The sequence below is a fragment of the Strix aluco genome, chromosome 4 (genome assembly GCF_031877795.1).
Source record: "Strix aluco isolate bStrAlu1 chromosome 4, bStrAlu1.hap1, whole genome shotgun sequence".
Taxonomy (NCBI): domain Eukaryota; kingdom Metazoa; phylum Chordata; class Aves; order Strigiformes; family Strigidae; genus Strix; species Strix aluco.
In genome coordinates, this window is record NC_133934.1 from 96,962,416 (window position 1) to 96,980,830 (window position 18,415).

The 18,415-nt window shown below is 39.3% G+C and overlaps 1 protein-coding gene across 6 annotated transcripts in view; it reads right to left on the reverse strand.

Moving 5' to 3' along the window:
* ARHGAP11A (Rho GTPase activating protein 11A) overlaps positions 1-18,415 on the reverse strand; it is a 59,297-nt gene that overhangs the window by 10,904 nt on the left and 29,978 nt on the right. For 4 of the 6 annotated variants that reach the window (XM_074824490.1, XM_074824487.1, XM_074824486.1 and 1 more), the window contains exons 1-4: positions 4,272-4,402; positions 1,611-1,681; positions 1,196-1,292; positions 445-695 (exon numbers count right to left, since the gene is read on the reverse strand). In XM_074824490.1, the coding sequence (XP_074680591.1) occupies positions 445-695; positions 1,196-1,292; positions 1,611-1,681; positions 4,272-4,400 (548 nt within the window). In that variant the 5' untranslated portion in view covers positions 4,401-4,402. Of the gene's footprint in view, positions 1-444; positions 696-1,195; positions 1,293-1,610; positions 1,682-4,271; positions 4,403-18,415 lie in introns of those variants that run through there. The other 2 variants (XM_074824488.1, XM_074824489.1) reach the window with 2 other exon arrangements.

Below are 18,415 nucleotides of genomic sequence, written 5' to 3' on the forward strand. Positions count from 1 at the left end.
CAGTTGAAAAAAAAAAATGGAGCCATTCACTTTAGTGCACATACACCAAGATTAATGTGTAGACTTACGCACCCTAGGCTACATACTGCATGACTACGTTATTGAAATCAGGAGGTTATAGACCCCGGTCAGTTTTGGGGAATGCAAGGTATCAGTTAGATTATGTTAATTTTATTAGTCCCTCCTTCTGTTTTCTCAAGAAGCATGAGGAACACAGCTTTGAAAGAAAGGAATGAAGTCCAAGTCTCCAGCAAAATAAAGTGCCATGAAGAAAACGCTGGATTTATGAAAGAAAGGACCAAGAGTGAATTCTAGTGAATGACTGCAGATAAGAAAGTTTAAAGTCACAAACCACTCACAGAAAGTTACAGCGAAGGAAAAGAAAGGAAAGCGAAGTCATTAAAGGAATTGGGAGCTGTTTACAAACACTCTCTTTATACTGACCTTAGGGAGACAGTTCTCAGAAAGTTGAAAAAGTATCTCAAAGCTTCAATTGTTCTGTTGGCCATCAAACACGACAGCAACACAGTTGCAGTTTTCTTCTCATTTCCCAGCTGCTGAGCTCTTAAAAGGCCTTCCTGCAGGTGAGGTGGAAGGATGGGTTCTGGCAGCTCCCTAAAGAACTGTTTAAGAAGCCCTGCAACATCACATGGCAGCGCAGCTGAGAGGCAGTTTTCACCCTGATCCAGTTTACTCTGAAATTGTTCATAAGAAACATGATTTGAAGTCTTCAGCATAGTCAGATTTCCAAGTTCAGGCATTAATCCTCTAGCCCGTATCAGAAAAGACAGTCACATCTTCCCCATTTTTAGTTTCAGCCTTCACATGTTTTACCTAACTACAGTATCTACAAAGAGACATATGTTGTCAGGCCACATATGTTAATTTACAGCTTTCCCAGGTACATGTCCTTCTGGGAGAACATTGTTAAACAAATATCCTCACAGTATCCAGTGTGCACAACTGCTGACAGGTTTGTTCAGTCACAAAGTGTATTCTCACCATCTGGAAAGCTGAAAAATTTACCAGGAGATTAAAAAAAAAAAAGATGAAGGTCACCAGTGTCTGGACTAGATCTCCTCTCATTTCTAAAGCAGGTAATGTTACCAGTCTACTTCCAATATTAAAACTCAAATATGATGGAAAAGAGTCCAAAACTGAAAACATGCAGATGATCAAGTGAAGCGCAGCTTACCTTTAAAGCTTTTAAACGAACAAGAGATCCAGACTTTCTGAAGAGTCCCTCAGTATGAACATGTTCTTCCAAATATTCACAAGTATCAACAAGAAAGCTGAGGAAAGAAGAGTAACATACTTCCAACACAGAATAAAGCTTGTTTTTTCCAGAAAAACTATTTCATGATAAATACTTAATATATAGGATCATTTTCCCCAATGACAAGAACTATAAAGAAATACAACTGCATGATAGGCATGGTTCTGAATTCCACATCTAACTTCTGCATCTTTCCTTCCCCAACTGAAACTATTCTTATACCCCTATAAGCTTTAGCAGGCCTGAAATAAATATTATGTTCCATCTTCTGACACAAGTTCAATACTATGAAGACAGCAAAGTAAGCGTAAATCTAAATATAGTGTTAATTTACCTTGGAATATAACCATAATCTGGCACAAGTGATTGTGGTAACGCATGAAAAGATATTCCAAAGATTTTACCCTAAAATACAAAATTCAATTAATGTTATTCAAAAGTTGATAGGAATCCCAACGATATATTACAGAAAAGCATGTATTCCACAAAGTACAAACAGAAGGGTGGTTAAGACAAAAACCAAAGTCTTTCAGATAAGACAGATAAGACGTATTGTCAAGAGAAGCACTATCATCTCTAGATATCTAAGCCCATGCTGATTCTAGTTACAGGTAACACCCTAGATTACTGTGAAGAATAGAAAGGTTTTCTGCAGTATGTTTTACACTTTTTATTTTACAAGGAGTCAGTTTTCCTATAAGGCCCACAAATAAGTGACTATATTAAACAGGCTGTTCTGGAATCTCACCTCACCTTTTCAAATTGACTAAATCCTGTTTTTCTTAAAAATCAGCACAACACATTTAAAATAACTTTTGGGGGTTTGTTTAATTTTTTCTTCACCTGAGGTGAAACAGATTTCTGTTTCAAGGAAGATTAAACTCAACAGAATAGTCTAGAAAACTGTTCTGAACTCTCAGATTTAGCATTTGTATTTAAGAAACTTACAACTCTATTGCCTTATAGCAAGACATCAGAGTATTTGTTACATATTAGAAAACAAGCAATTTCTTCAGTCATTACTACTGATGTTCACCTATGTTTTTTTAAAATGTTTATCTGAGGTTACTGCACAGTTGTTTCAGTCATAAAAGTCTGCATTTCGATGTAACAACTCGTATTTTTATTTCTTTGCCCCACCTCTTTTCTATTTACAGAACATGCAAGCCAGCCCCTCCCCCAACCAGAAGAGGATTGGGATCATGCCCAACTTGTTATCAGAGATGAATGCAAACTCTTAGTCATTTATACCTGAAATTCGAAGTGCTGACCATGTTGGGAAAATAGTTAATCAGCAACTAACCCATTATGCCACCTTGGGCCTATCTATCCCACAGAACAAGCATAACACAATAAGGAAAGAGAAGCAACATGTTTGCCATTGTATTCCAGGTTGCTACTAAAAGTACAAAAATAAAGTCAACTCCAAGATATAAATTTTTTTGTATTGACAAGATTACGTAATAGAGAATTGCAGTGGCTTGTAATTCAACATTTAAAATTCATAGCTGATATCCTCACTTTACTAGATCTTGTTTGAAATATCAGAAGTTGTGATTTAAATTCTTAAAACAAAATTGTCTGTTCCCTTACAATAGAAATAGAATTCCCCCCCCCCCCCCCCCCAGCAAAACAAGTGTTATTCTATACCTTTTCCTACCTTGCTCTGTTGGTATTTAAATATACATTTTCTTCCTTGTAAAAAATTTATGCACTACAGACAGCTATATAGATATCTTTTATTATGACATACATATATTATTCACAGTTCTTACTACCTTTCCTTCAAATGGAAAAAACCCAACCCAGTCTAGAACCACATTCTTGATATTGACAAGGGGGAAGAAACTAAGTCTAACTTTACTCTTGCTCTCTCCCTTTCCAAACAACCCAATTCAAGCATGTGTTTTCGTAACTTCTTTGGCTTACATTGACCAAGAGTTCCTGCAGCATTTTGTAATATCTTCTCAGCTTTACAGAAAGCTCATTCAAAGAATGCTCAGTTCTGTGCCATACCAATTACACAGGGATCTTGTTTAGGACTTGATAGTGGTCCATGCTTTATAAAGTGGACTCTACCAGAAGATCAGGGGTCTGAAATGGACTTTAGCACTGTATAAGCTGGCATCCATTATGATACTTTAGTTTTAAATAAGAGCCCTGAGACAGAAAACACATTTTTCCTTCAACAAATTCAAAATAGGCATTTAAGGTGACGGGACAGATTTCATTCCTCAGAGCACAGGCAAATCAAGACCAGATCTGTCTATACCAAAATGCCCATAGTCGTGTCTTGTACTAAGAAACCATGCAAATAAAGCCCTTCAAACTGAAAATCTATGGAATCAAGTAAAATAAAAGACATAAAGCTTTTAGAAACTACACCGTAGTTACGTATTCCAAGAAATAATACAATGACTAAGATTTAAATTCTACAGTGAGTGACATGAAGCACAGCAGAGTGTAAAAAGCTCTTACACAGACCAGCAGCATGCATGCGTGTTTGAGAGAACAGCAACTACATTAACAAACAGAGGAACACATCTCGTTCACCATCTGGTCTGCTTTGCAATATTCAGGCCCTAAACGGGCTGGGGAGGGCCGGAATTCAGCATCACTCAAACCATTATCTTACTAAATCACAACAACGGTATCCTGACGACAGTCTGGAGCACTTGCTCGCTGAGGAGCAGGGGGGGGAAAACGACTTTCCCCGTTGCAGGGATTAATACCTTTCCCCGCGAGGGGAGGTTATGCCCTATCAGGGGACAGCAGGAGCAATAGCGTTACGGTAACGCCACTGATGCCAGCATCGGCGGCCACCGGGCCCCGCCGAGGCCAGCGGGCCAGCTCCCGGGCCTCTGCAAGCTTTGCTCCCACAGCGGCGGCCGCCGTGCTCCCCCACCCCGCCGCGGCGGAGCACCGGGCGCCGCCGCGACCCGCCCCGGGGAGCGGGTGCCCTCCGCGAGCGCCGCAGCGTTACCGCTGCCCTTACCTCCGCGGCCGCCGTTCTCGGCTGCTTGGCCGCCGCCAGGCAGCTCCCGCTCTTCACCTTAATCCCGTAAGAAGCCCGGAGCTCCTCCAGCACCGCCAGCTGCACCAGCCTTCGCCTCTGCTCCGCCATCTCAGCGCCCGCCACCGCCCCCCAGCCTCTCGCTCCCCAGCCCCCCGCCGCCTCTCAGACCCTGCTCCGCACCATCGCGACCTCCCGCCCCGCCAGTTACCGCCTGGCTCAAACCCAGCGCCCTACCCCGCCCGCGCCGCCGATTGGGCCGTTGGCCGTTCGAAATCAGGCCCCAGCCGCTCAACGGCCAGCCGGGGCTGCCCCGGCCGCGCCTGGCTCCTACGCCGCCTCTCAGCCTCCCTCGGCTCCCAGGGCCCCGCGCGCCGCCTTCCGGCGATCACGTTGGCTACCTAAAGGCCCTGCCTGTAGGCCTTCACGGCGGGGGTGTTATGGTCGTCGTGGAGGAACGGGAGGGATGGGTCGGGACGGGCTCCCGGGGCCGGGTGCTGTGGGAGGCTGCCGGGTGTCGGGTAGAACAAGAGGCGCGGCAAGCCGGAGCGTTCTCAAACACTAAAACCACCACATTTCCTTCCCCTCAGCCCCAGCAATTTTCAGGCCAGTGTTACCAAGTTTGGGGTTGGTTGTTTAGTGGAAAATAAATGTTTGTTTGCTTCTTCGAAAATAAATTTCAATTTAAAATAGTAAACCACCACAGTTTTGTGACTAAACGGAATTCTTCAAGGAGGAATGAATAAATGATGGCAACCTTACTTGATTACAATGGTGGTGTATATTGGGGTTAAAAGAGATTAAGGCTTTTCACTTCTGCTTTGGTCAGTGATGTTACTTTCTCCCACGATAGCTTTGGTCTGTGCAGATCCAGCTAAAATGATTGAGTTTCTGTGGACAAACCCACAGTTCACAATTTTAAGTGGCTGTTAAACCATTAGCACCAGATTTGTTTGTACTTTCTAAATTTGGGTTTGCTTATCTATTCCATACTATGTTCTCATACAGCTTCTCCAGGAGGGTCATTTGGGGTTTTGCACTATGTTGTTTGGGGTTTTTTTCAAAGTTTCTATTCCAAAGGTGTTAATAACAGCCAAATTAATGGAAATGCAATCTTTCTGTGTAGAGTCAGAAATAAGTACTGTAGCAAAAATAAGCTTTCCAGCTTTTCCTTTATACATATTCTGGTACTAGTTCTAAAGTGAGTCTTCCCTCACTGAGAGAAAGAGAATAGAAAAAAAGTCAAAGATTAGACAGAATGGTAATAACCACGTTATGGTGCTCTGAACACCTATAGAAACAAAAAATAGGGACTAAAACAAAAGAATAGCTGGAGTTTTTCCAAAAGTCATCAAAATATAAACAGAAAAAGCCCCTAGAAAGTTATGTGGAAGAAAGACCTAGCAACAATAATAAATACCAGATTAGACATCTCCAGTAAAACTCCAGGATTTTGATTATGGACATCAAAATCATGTCATTGAGCAAAAGTAATATTCATCTAAATGTAGTTTCAGTGCAGCCTTACTGTAAGTAGTATTATCTGTCCTAGCATTGAAATTGCATGAAACTATGAAATTCCAAAGCCTAAAATATCACTGATAAGAAAGGTAAAAGTAAATTAGTAAAATAATTAGGTATTATAGAATTTAGTTTAAGCAATCTCTAATTTAGCTTTCTGTAGTAATGATGAATTACACAAGAGGGAGCTGTGATCTGGTAAATGTCTAAATACTTCTCATGTCAAGTATTTTCAGTTCAGTATTCACCTAAGAAAAAATACATGATGATAGTATGTGCTGTATTTTTTCCCCCAAAAAGTGATGGAGATAATCCTTTTACATTTTGCAGAAGATATTTAAAGCCACAGTATTATATAGTAATTTTTTCAAAAACATTTGTCAAATATTTTAATAACCTTTAGTGTCTATTTTAACATATTTCTGCTTTATTTACGGATAGAGACTGAAGCAGAAAAATTACGTCACAAATAAGAACTAGGCATCTAATTTTGGAACCAGTTGTAGCATCTCGACTTAGATCTATTACACTCTTTCAAAATTGAATTAGAATTTTTTTTTTCTAATCTAAATTTCTAATCTAAATTAACAGCTATTTGGCTACTTCCCTCCCCCCCCCCCCCCCCCCCCCCCCCCGAATTGTCTAAAAATTGACATGCCAAACTTCTGGCATTTTAAATAATTACAATTTTCAGAGGCTATGGGTGAAATCCTGTCCTGAATGAAGTAAATGGCATAACTCTCTTTTGTCATCAGGAGGGCCAGGCTTACGCTCCTTTTCACATTCAGAATGTAATACACAAATGTATCTGTACACACACACACAGACACTCTTTTGCACTATCCATATATAGGTATATGTTTACATTTTGGGAGAAAAAACCCCTCATGACCGCCTATGTTTAGCGTGGCATTTTGTGAATTTTGGAAGCTACTCCAGAAATTAGTTTTAAAAAAGAAGTCAAATGTTTACTAATAGTCTCATTTCAGTAACCACTCAGAACAGCAACTGGTCAAACCGACCAGAAACTCAGTCAGAGGAAGCAGAACAAGCTAATTCAACAAGCACAGTAACATCATGAGGAGTACAGAAACCAGACCTTACTCCGAAGTACCCCTCCCTGAACAAATCAGAACTTGGTGGGAAAGAATGTAAGTATCCCTCATTCTGGCAATACAAGGGCTGACTTTGCCTTACTTCTTCAACCAAACAAGCTGAGGGCAGAAAGATCATAAGGGCAGGTCATGGAAAAGAAAGATCATAAGGGCAGAAAGGCAGAACATCCAGGAGAAACTGCGAAAAGTAGCTGCATGAGGGATGTTTATGCACTGATGTCCTCAGAGTCTGACTACTAGTACAGTTTATTCTGAACATCCTTACTCATTCTTGCCTCTTCCTGGCTTTCTCTCTTAATTCCCAGCCGTCATCTCTCCATGCTGTTCAGCCTGCATTTATATTACTTATGTCCCTTTTCCATCTCCCACTTCCTCTGCTTTGTCTTGTCTTCAGTAAACAAGGCTGCCCAAGACTGAAAGTGTTAGGGGGGAATCAGTCTCATGCAATGGTGCCTCTGCTTGCAACCATTCAGAATTATGTCAGAAGCAAAACAATCTGAATACTCTGAATACCTTCAACATTTAAGGTTAACTATATCACCAATCTCTGTAACTAGCTTGATGAAAACTAATTCCAGATCAAGAAAAGAATAAGGAAGAGGATTTAAAGTGTATCTGGAGGAAGAAAATAAGGTTAGAAAGAGTGTCTTCCACACTGACATTCAACATGAATTTCTTCTGAACCATGGCTTGAGGATAGAATAATTCTATTTAATCCACGTTTCATTTGGGTTATGAATTTGGTCTTGACTTACCATCTTGTCACTTCAGGTTTTTGAAGAGACTTGCAGAAAATTAGATATGACAATCTTAAAACCTTAGTATCAGTTGTATAAATTGTTAACTCTGTATCTGAGCTTGCTCCATATAGATTTCTTGGGGGCAGATCAAAGCTAACTCATTCAAGTTTGAATATTCCACACTAAGAATCATCAGTATTTTGTCTGAAATATTCTGAAACTTTATTTTGTGAAAAGTAGAATTGAATTTGTTTTTTACATTCACTAGTGGTGTAGTCAAATAAGTTTTTCTAATGAAATCTTGGGACCGCTCTTAGAGAACAGCAGTATACAGTGTACCTTTCCTGCATTTACTCTGCAAGACTACATGTTTGAAGGAATGGAGGAAACACCGTGTGAGGGAAAAGATACTTGCATCTCTAATTTACATAGGTGAAACTTCGGAAAAGCCTGAAGATTTCATAGGCAGATTCTAACATGTATAATGCTAGGATCTTGAGTCAGTGACTAACCTTCCATGCTTATTGCACTGAGGAAACATTTTACCTATTTTTGTTTGGGGCTGGAGACAGTACTTCTGATACTTTCAAATACTAATTAGAATAAATCAATTGACTGTGAGCAGATTTCAAGTTGACCACATTATCTGGAACTCTGCTAGAAAACAAAGAATCGGAAAATGACTGAAAATAACAAGATTTGTCGATTAGGCTGAGAAATTTGAAAAACTCCTTTTACCGCACTAAGGAGAGGGACAATTTTTTTGAAGCCAGATACTGTCTTGGAAACCAGCATGTGAAATTTAAAGAGTGCTTCTGATTCAAAGCAGCTTAGCTACTGATGATACCACACTGGTCAACTCAACTCTATAGACACTTTCTGTTGTAAGTGTTATCAAGCATGGCTGAAACTAAAAGTTTACACTTGACGGTGTGCATAACGTTTTGGACTTATAATACATTTAATTTTATCTTTAACAAGACTAGTAGGAAAACAGTTCTCTCTTTTCTGGTTTTCTCTCACTTCCAGTTCTTGTACTTGAGTGGTTGAATGGTCTGAAACTGGCAATTTACCTGTGATACAATGATTTAACAACTAGATGTGCAATCTTCGCCCGTTGTTTTCAACCCCAAAGCACAGAATTTAAAATAAAAGAGTTAAGATACCTCTAACAATTACAATGTGTTTAGATATTCCTCAATGCAGAATCTTCTGTGGTAAAACCAAAACATTGATCCGTACATTAAGCTGCAGGATGTACCTTTAAAATAAAAGCAGAGTTGAACAAGCTGTCTAAACAGCCACAGACTTTCACATCTGCTGCTTAAACCACAGCTGACTTCACGAGTTAAAGTATAGATTGATACATAACATACTTAGAATAGTTTTATATATATAAATTTATATATATATATATATTTATATATTATTGACATCACAGACTGTGGGACAGCTTAGGCAACATGTAAGCAAGGTGGCCCAACTGATGGTCTGCTCAGGATGGAAATAATAAATGAAGACTAGTAACATTTACCTCAGTAGCTTGCAAATATTGCATTAGAATTAAAAGTTATAAGAAGCAATTGGTTTGCTTCCTACCTTATTAGTAACATTAAAAAGACCAGAGGTACCCTGAAAGAAGAGTCAAAATGGAAAGGCAGGAGTTGCCTTCTCCAGTTTAAATAAGGTTTATTTAACAGAAATGTGAAAGGTAAAAGGAGGGTAAAACTAACACAGAAGTTGATGATGCATATTTCCACCTTAACATATGTGTATGACAAATGGGAATCCAGGGGGGGACTCAAATACCTAAATACATCCAAAAGCCCAGGAAAGATTTCCCAGAATTCAAGCCATTGTCCTAGAAAACATGCTTTTGTTTAACAATACTAGAAAACAAAAGTTTTAGTAGTTCTACAAATAGTAGCCTATAGTAGATAGAAAAAACAGTCAGTGCTTTGCTGATGTCCTAGGCAATATTGATAATTCAGGATAAGTAGCCTCAGGGTGGATAATCATTTACCCCCATTCAATTTTCCTAGAGTACTCCATTCCTCAGAGAAGATACTCGTAGCAGTCTTTGTTTCTATTTAGGATAGCAATCCTATGTTTAGGTTTTTACAAAGAAAAACCAGTTTGAAATTCTGGCATAACAGATTTATTTAATAACAATTTAAAATAGTTTCTAACTTTTGTTTTGGATGTTTTGTTTTGGGGTTTTTGTTTGTTTGTTTGTTGGGGGGGTGGGGTAGCTTTCATACCCAGTATTTTTATTTTAGCATTGAAAAAGAGCCTGAGTGCCTAAAGGCTTATCTTTTTTTTTTTTTTCCCCCCACCTAAAGCAGTTGGTCTTACAAGACCTATTATCTACAAACCTGGTCTAAGGATATAGGTAGGATAATGACAGTTACCTGGCCACTACTGTACAGAAATGCTTTTGGTTTTTTATATCTTGCAGACATACAAGCTCATTTGGAAATCTGAGTCTTAGCTGCTCCTGCATCTCTTCTCACATCAGCAAAGATTGCAGATTTCCCCAGCAAGTTCTCAAGGCATCTATTGCAAGTCTGCTTGTTCTCTAAATGCAGGGACAATAGCTTATTCAGTCTCAAGCAAGGTCTTCAGGGCAGAGCTAAATGGTAATTACTTCCCTTTCAGAGAAAAAAAAAAAAAAAAAAAACAGAAAAAACGAAAGAAGGATGCAATACCATAGATTTAATGCTGCTATCAGACAAAAAAACTCCAAACCATAATAGTTTCCTCTAACCAAGTCTGAATCAAGGGTCTATAGTGGCATTCAGAAGATAAAACCCATCTCTTTGTCTCACTTCTCACCCTCCATTTTCTTTTTAAATCCTACTTGATATGAGCTCTTTTTCCAGCACATCCCTTTCATAAAATTCCTGGTAGGTAAAGGAGAAACTGATTTTTTTCAACTGGGTCCCCCTGATATCTTGTGAATCTTAGAACTTAGGTAATAGGAATTTTAATTTCCTTTTCTCAGCTCTACGTAAGTAGAAACTACGTTTAGAGGATTATGGAATGTTTCTGGTAGGACACTTTAATTTTGAAATAATAGTTAATTCATTGAAGGGTTGGAATTTTTATATCCAAGGCAAAATCCAGGCTTTTAAGAACTCTGTGTCAAGAATTCAGTTTATTTGGGTAACCACTATTTTAGGATACAATGGTGTGACTTGAGCTGTAAGGGAAGCAGATGCTAGGCTCTATGAGGTTATTAATGGAGTTGAGTCACTGAACAATTTTGTCAGTATTTGCTATGTGGAGAAATGATTTCCCATCCACTCTCAGGAAAGAGTGATGGGTTGTATATTTTCCTGCTTTTGCATAAGACTTGCAAGTGTCTTATGTCCATTACATGTGTACCATAGTTCAAGAGATCTTTCTTCCCAGTTCCCACTTCATCTGGAAACATACTGACTCATTGCCTAGTCAGCTTGAAAAATGAACCAAAGGCAGTATGGTTCTGTGGTGGGTCCACCCCGGCTGGATGCCAGGTGCTCACCAAAGCCGCTCCATTACTCCCTTCCCCAGATAGACAGGGGAGAGAAAATATAACAAAAGGCTTGTGGGTTGAGATAAGGACAGGGAGAGATCAGTTATCATTAGGGGCAAAACAGGTTCAACTTGGGAAAATTCATTTAATTTATGACCAATCAAATCAGAGTAAAGTAATGAAAAATAAAACCAAATCTTAAAACACCTACCCCTCATCCCTCCTTTCTTCCTGGGCTCAACTTTACTCCTAATTTTCTCTACCTCCTCCCCCTGAGTGGTGCAGGGGAACAGGGAATGAGGGTTGCAGTCAGTTCATCACAGATTGTCTTTGTTGCTCCTTCCTCCTCAGGGGGAGGACTCCTCACACTCTTCCTCTGCTCCAGTGAGGGGCCCCTCCCATGGGAGACAGTTTTCCACAGACCTCTCCTACGTGGGTCTTTCCCACAGGCTGCAGTTCTTCACGAACTGTTCCAGCATGGGTCCCTCCCATGGGGTGCAGTCCCTCAGGAACAGACTGCTCCAGCGTGGGTCCCCCACGGGGTCACAAGTCCTGCCAGCAAACCTGCTCCAGCATGGACTCCTCTCTCCACAGGTCCACAGGTACTGCCAGGAGCCTGCTCCAGTGTGGGCTTCCCATGGGGTCACAGCCTCCTTTGGGCATCCACCTGCTCCAGCATGGGGTCCTCCACAGGCTGCAGGTGGAGATCTGCTCCACCGTTAACCTCCATGGGCTGCGGGGCACAGCCTGCCTCACCAGGGTCTTCACCATGGGCTGCAGGGGAATCTCTGCTCCACTGCCTGCAGCACCTTCTCCCCCTCCTTCTTCACTGACCTTGGTGTCTGCAGAGCTGTTTCACATATTCTCATTCCTCTCTCCAGCTGCTGTTCCACAGCAGTTTTTTTGCAAATACGTTATCACAACCACTGTTGCTGATGGGCTCGGTGTTGGCCAGCAGCAGGTCCATCTTAGAGCCATCTGGCATTGGCTCGGTTTGACATAGGGAAAACTTCTAGCAGCTTCTCACAGAAGCCACCCCTGTAGCCCCTCCACTACCAAAACTTTGCCATGCAAACCCAATATAGGTTTCTTCTCTGAAGAGATATGGTTTTTGATCCACTGAAACAATCATGCTGAGAATGCTTTGCTGAGACAATGCATTCATTCTGAAGACCTATGTTTATAGAGTTTAACGGTTAATAAAACTTCCTTGGGAGGAAATAACAGCTTCAGACTGGTATAATTCTGTACATGGAAAGGAAATTAAGATTCCTTGTGTATTACTCCACATTTATAGAATACTTGAGATCAGCATTGCTTCACAAACTGTATAGAGGACTCAGCTGACCTGCTGAAATCCTAAGTCAGTTGAAAGTACAGAGGCATTGACTTGGGCAGACCCCAAGGCAAAAGTTAGACGGGACACCAAGCATCATGTCTTGTGTCACAGAACTTGTCACAAATATTCTAGAAGGACAAGATTTTAGTTTTTCATTGTTGCTGTAGCAAATTGTTATCACGTTGTGAAAGTAGTGACTCGGGGAAAATACCTTGATTATTTATTTATTTATTTGTTTGTTTATGGCAACACATTAGTTTTCACAGATTATCATAGAGTTTAAAGCCAGAAATTACTCTTAGATTGTCTAGTCTGACCTCTTGTATGTCACAATCCAGCAAGTTATGTACTAAGGGTAACAACTGATAGTTAGACACTTTTTCTAATGGAAGAATGATGTGTGTTTGACTCTCTTGGACACAAAAATATGACAATTGCATTCTTTGTCAAATGCTGTAACTGTTATGAAATTGTATAAAAGATGAGTATAAACCTCTCCTCCAGCTACACTGATAATAAAGCAAGAATCTGAGACTCCATTTTAGAGTCTACCCAGTCCTATAGGCCTAGTTTGAGGAAGCCTGTGAGATCATTACTGGAGGAAGGTTTAGACTAAGGAACTAGTTTCTAGATTTCAGACAACCTGTGACATGAGGTAAAGCAGAAGGGAAAAAAAATGCCTCTTCTTCTGGCACATTTTCTGGGCAGGTTCATATCTTAGATGCCTTGAGAATGTAAAAATCAAAGAGCAGGAAGTTTAGATACTTCTAGTCCTGGGTGGAAGCTGAGTGGGGATTTTAAAGTTGCTATTTTGGACTTGTGCCTACAGTGGGATCTCAGGTGGAATGCAGCTGCCTGTCTTATATGAGACTCCCAAGGCTTTAGTCAGTATGCCATAGCATGTTTGAAGTAGGAGCTGATTCTGAAATCTTTAGAAGTTTAACTCCAGACCCATATCTTGATGTTTTCTCTCCTGACTTTTGATCTCTCCCTTTCAATCGGTGTGGAAAGGAGAGATAGTAAAGCAAACTGTGTACGGGAAATTAAAATGAGAACAAAAGCCCGTCCAAATTATGCAACAAGGATCATTATGCTATAAAATTGCTCTTCAAATGTGGCTGTCATTGAAAGATATTAAGATTTCAACAGTTATTTTCTTGATGAAGACTTAATTTCTTGCATAAAAGGTTTTTAAGCTTAAAGCTATGCCTACACAATTAGTGTCCTTTGGTTTCTGGAATGTTTGAAGGGTGCTAAAGGATTTGAGTGTTATAGAAGTATTTTTCATCACTACAGATCAGTTGTCTCAAACTACTTTCACAATAGCCTTATAATTAAACAATTTATGAGTGTAATGTATCTCTAGATACAGTGATCACTGCATTATTTTGCAGTTGAGTGTATGTAGTTTTGGGAACGCTGTGCAGGGTTGAGGGTCATGCTGCTGTATCTAGAGCTAGAGTTGGGGTTGGACAAAAACAAGCAGTAACTAAGTTTCATCTGCCAATTCAAAGGAAACCTTTACTGGAATACAGCAGAGAACAGAAGCCACAGATTCCCTTTTATAACCCCATTCTCTGTTTCTCTTATGGAATGGGGTTTTCCTGTGTGTAGTGAGGCAGAAATAAGCTGTTTTAACATACTCTCAACATAACAGTGAGAGTGCCCAAAGAAATAAAATCGGTAGATAATATTCATTATGGTATTGTTGTTTAGTTTCATAGACTGCATAGTGACATATATGTCACTGGAGGGCTCTGCTGTGCATATCTGTAATCAAAGTGCACTCTTTGGCCTGGGAACAACAACCTGATGTGTGGTTTTAAGCAAACTTATTTTGAAGAGCACACACAGACCTTCCTTCCTTGGTTTCCCCCCATGTCATCCCATACTCATCAGTTACATAGTTGTTTGTTGTGGGGTTGTTATGATACCCCAGTGCTTGGGATGGGAAATCTGGCCCCTGTTTTTAACTCCGTCTTTCTCCTGCTGTGTGGTCCTGGGCTCCTCTTAAACCTCCATCTCTAAAAGGCTCTCTGTCTACTGAATGTTTAAAGGATAGTAGATATTCTGTGGGTTTATTTAATATATTCCCCCAATTCTTTTTCCATTATTTTAATCTTTGGAGTTGCTTTAATCTAATTTCCTTATACAAATTCACTTTTTTTTTTCCCCTCCAGTAGAAAAGATAATTGTATGTGAACAAGAATATTCACTGATATTTTTGTTACTTCATTTTTTTCCCTTCTCTTTCTTTTTACACATTTATATTACAGATGTGCCTGCTGGACTTAACTAGCATTTTAGCCTGCCTATGCTAGATGCTACTATGTAAATCCAGTAAGAGACAGGACCTATTAGGAAAAGCTTGGAATCCAAATAAACAAGACAGCATGTATTATTAGGTAGAAGAGGCACAGATCGATGATACGGCTTGTCTAGGGAGGTCAATGGCTAAGCTAAATATAGAATCCAGGTCTCTTGAAATTCAGTCCCACTAACCATCCACCTATGCAACCTGTTTTTTCATAAAGCATCAGTAATTCGAACTGGGTGGAAACAGTTGTACTGTGTGACTTGAACATACATTTCTCCTATATGGCCCGATCCTGTTACCTTTGTAATAAACACAAAGACTTCTAATGGTTATTGAGTCAGCTCGTACTGAAGAGCAAATCAGTAAGGGGAGCGTACCTTCAAATAGGCTTTCGCAGACAGTTCAACCAATTCACCAAGTACATTTTCACAAGTCAGGACTGGTTAGTAAATATGATGGAGAAAAAAACAGACCTCAATTTAGATAATGGCGACTGATTTAAGAGACAACAGTATAACTTCTTTATCACCCATTTTCGGATCTGAATAGTCTTCTGACAAACTCTTAGAGAAAACCAGACACAAACATGCAGCATTATTGTAGGTGGCAGTAGTAAGGTCACATTTATTACTCCTATTTCCATTACAGTTACTTTTACCAATAGCACTGATATCTCACTGTCATAAGGGTTATATGTGATGTAGTTAGAAACAGTCTTGTTACCTACAAAGCCACGATCCTGAAACCTCTTACACATATAGATACCTTTCTATTATTTGTGGGTGGATCTTAATCCATTTCACAGACTCAGCATGTTGTGGGTGCAGAGAAGCTCGGGTCAGCTTTCTGTGCATGACTATGGGAAGTGGATGTCTGCAGTGTAGGTATGTCTGGTGTGGTCATACATGACCCACCCTTGGGGCTCTGGGTTTGTCACTTGGGTGAGGCACCACATGACCATGCCTCTGCCGCTTCCTTTGCCAATACACAGGTATGTGGCATGCCTCACTGTGTGAGCTTGCAGGCTTTTGAAAGTGTCTGCACTTCACAGCTAAACATTGTTCAAGGGTTAATCTTTTCGTTTATTCTTCTAGCTTTACTACCTAAGTATTGTATTATGTAAGTTTTAACTGTGTTATCTCATTCCTCATCACCTTAGAAATGAAAACTGACTGTATTTAGTTAACGTACTCTGTAATCCTATTAAAATAAACTTGAAACTTCATGTAGTAAAACTGTTTATTTTTACAGGATTAGAATTAAGTGTCTGCTCATCTATTATTTTCAATTCTTTTAGAAGAAAACGTAAAAGATGTCTGAAAGAGACTAAAAACATTGAGAATGAGAACTTAAGAGAAAGCAGCAATTCAGAAGACAAAAGAACGGAAAAGTTTCTTGAGACAGCTAACGAAAGAGGCAAATAAGAACCTGCTGCTGTATACTTAAATTTCCTCCATTTTTTGTGATCTCTGGAATTTTGCACTGGTTTTAAAATAACATTTCCAAATAGCTCATTTTTCCAAATTGCCATATTGGACTTTTCCCACAGCTTTACTCTACTAGGCAAACTAGTTCTAACTATGTATACATAGCTATTTTTACATATATGTTATTTATATGTTATTTTAAAATGTATTTTATTTTTAGTTACTTACTTTTGCTCCTAAAAATATACATAAGATCAACACTCAACTAGGAAATGAAGAAGTTCTGGTTTTTTGTCTCATGACTACCAATAAGTTTAGATTCTTACTGCATCTGAAAAAATTACCTGCCTTCCATTTGAAGGCATTCACACTGGTGTCAAGATGTGTCAAGATCTTTTGCTGTGCCACCTCCAGTGAAAGGCTGTCAAGGTGAAAACACTACATGTCATCCTAGCTTCCCACGCTACATCCAATTTTAATTTACTCTTAAATTGCCACAATATCTTGTGAGTACTGTATTCTATCAAGTAAATGTTTATAATTCATGTTTCCTTCAAAAATAAAAAAAAATAAAGGAATACAGCAAAATAAAGAAATACTGCACTTTTGAGATTGTGGTATTTGTAACTGTTTTTGTCAGAAAGGAAAAGTGAAAATGAGACATTTCCAATAGAAACAAACTATGAATTTTACATGCTCTTAGAGAAAATTTTGCCAGGAATGGAAGACTGGCATCCACCAATTCTAGTGCCACAGCTGTAGGACTGCTCTTCCCCTTTTCAGATTAGATAGTTTTCCCTTTACCAGTCAGATACTTCTTTAAATAACCTACATCATGTAATCCTCAAACAAGCAAAACTTCCCTTGTTCATGTTTTAGAGGAAACAAAGTTAGATTATTGCATAAGCATATTATTTCTTCTGTTTGGTTTCAATCTTTCATAAATATACAAGCTCTCAAGACAGCTAAGTGTAGAATTAAAAAAAAAGGAATATGAAGAAATTCTCATTTCAGTAATTTCCACATCATTTATTTATAGCTTTTTGAGATATTTTCAGGTAGCTACAAAGATATTTAACTCTCTCCATTGACTGTGCACAAAACTATCCGTTTAAAAACCTGCAAAGATCAAACAATTCCTACGTTGGTTATGTTAGCTGCAGAAAAACCACCAGCTCTGAAGCTGATTTCCTGCTTGAGAAACCATAAGCTAATTGCAGAACAAAAGGTACGTTTTAGGAGGTCCTCCACTTTCTGCAGTTACTGCGTTAAAGTGTATCTGATGCACAGCAGCTTGTAAATGTTTTGCATGTTCTGTGAAGAAGATACTCTGGCTGATGTATGCTGTTAATGCTGGATGTGATGACATAGCATGAAGCAAAGCAAGCTGCATCCTTTACTGTCAAAATTTTCAGTTTCAGCTGCTCCAAAGAGCATGTATTTGGGTAAAGAGTAGGCAGCTGCTTTTTTTTTTTTCAGTCAACTGTCATCTTTACCAAGTCACTTTCCACCTGCTGCTTTTCTGAAAAATTAAAATCCTTCCCACTCTCTTCAAGTCAGTTACCAAGATTCAAACCCATGGTGCCAGGATAATGTCTGTTACATGACTGACAATTAAAAGAACAATGTGAAGAGGGCAGCAGTTAACTTGTGGTACTTAGCAGATTGGTTTTGTGGTTTTTGTTTTAAATTTAAAATATGTTAATTTATATTTATTATTTATTTATTGTCTGGTGATGATGACTCCTAGTTTTCTACTCATTTTTCAAAGCCAAATGTTCAGTGTATTTAATGTCCAATTTAAACTCAATTCATTATCTTAGGTATTCAGCTTCTGTAAGTATTTAGGCAATACTGTGTTCAGTGCTGCTAGGCCTGTGTGATGTTGATGAGAGTTTCATTTCTCAAATATGACAGGATGCCTTTAAACCCAGACCTTCTAACCATCCACATTAAAGGTCTCTTAATCTGACCCCCAGGAATTTTGCTTCATGCCAGGGCCTGAAGTCAGTTCACAGAATCACAGAATCACAGAATCATCTAGGTTGGAAAGGACCTTGAAGATCATCTAGTCCAACCTTTAACCTAGCATTGGCAGTTTCCAACTACACCATATCTCTCAGCGCTATATCGACCCGACTCTTAAACAC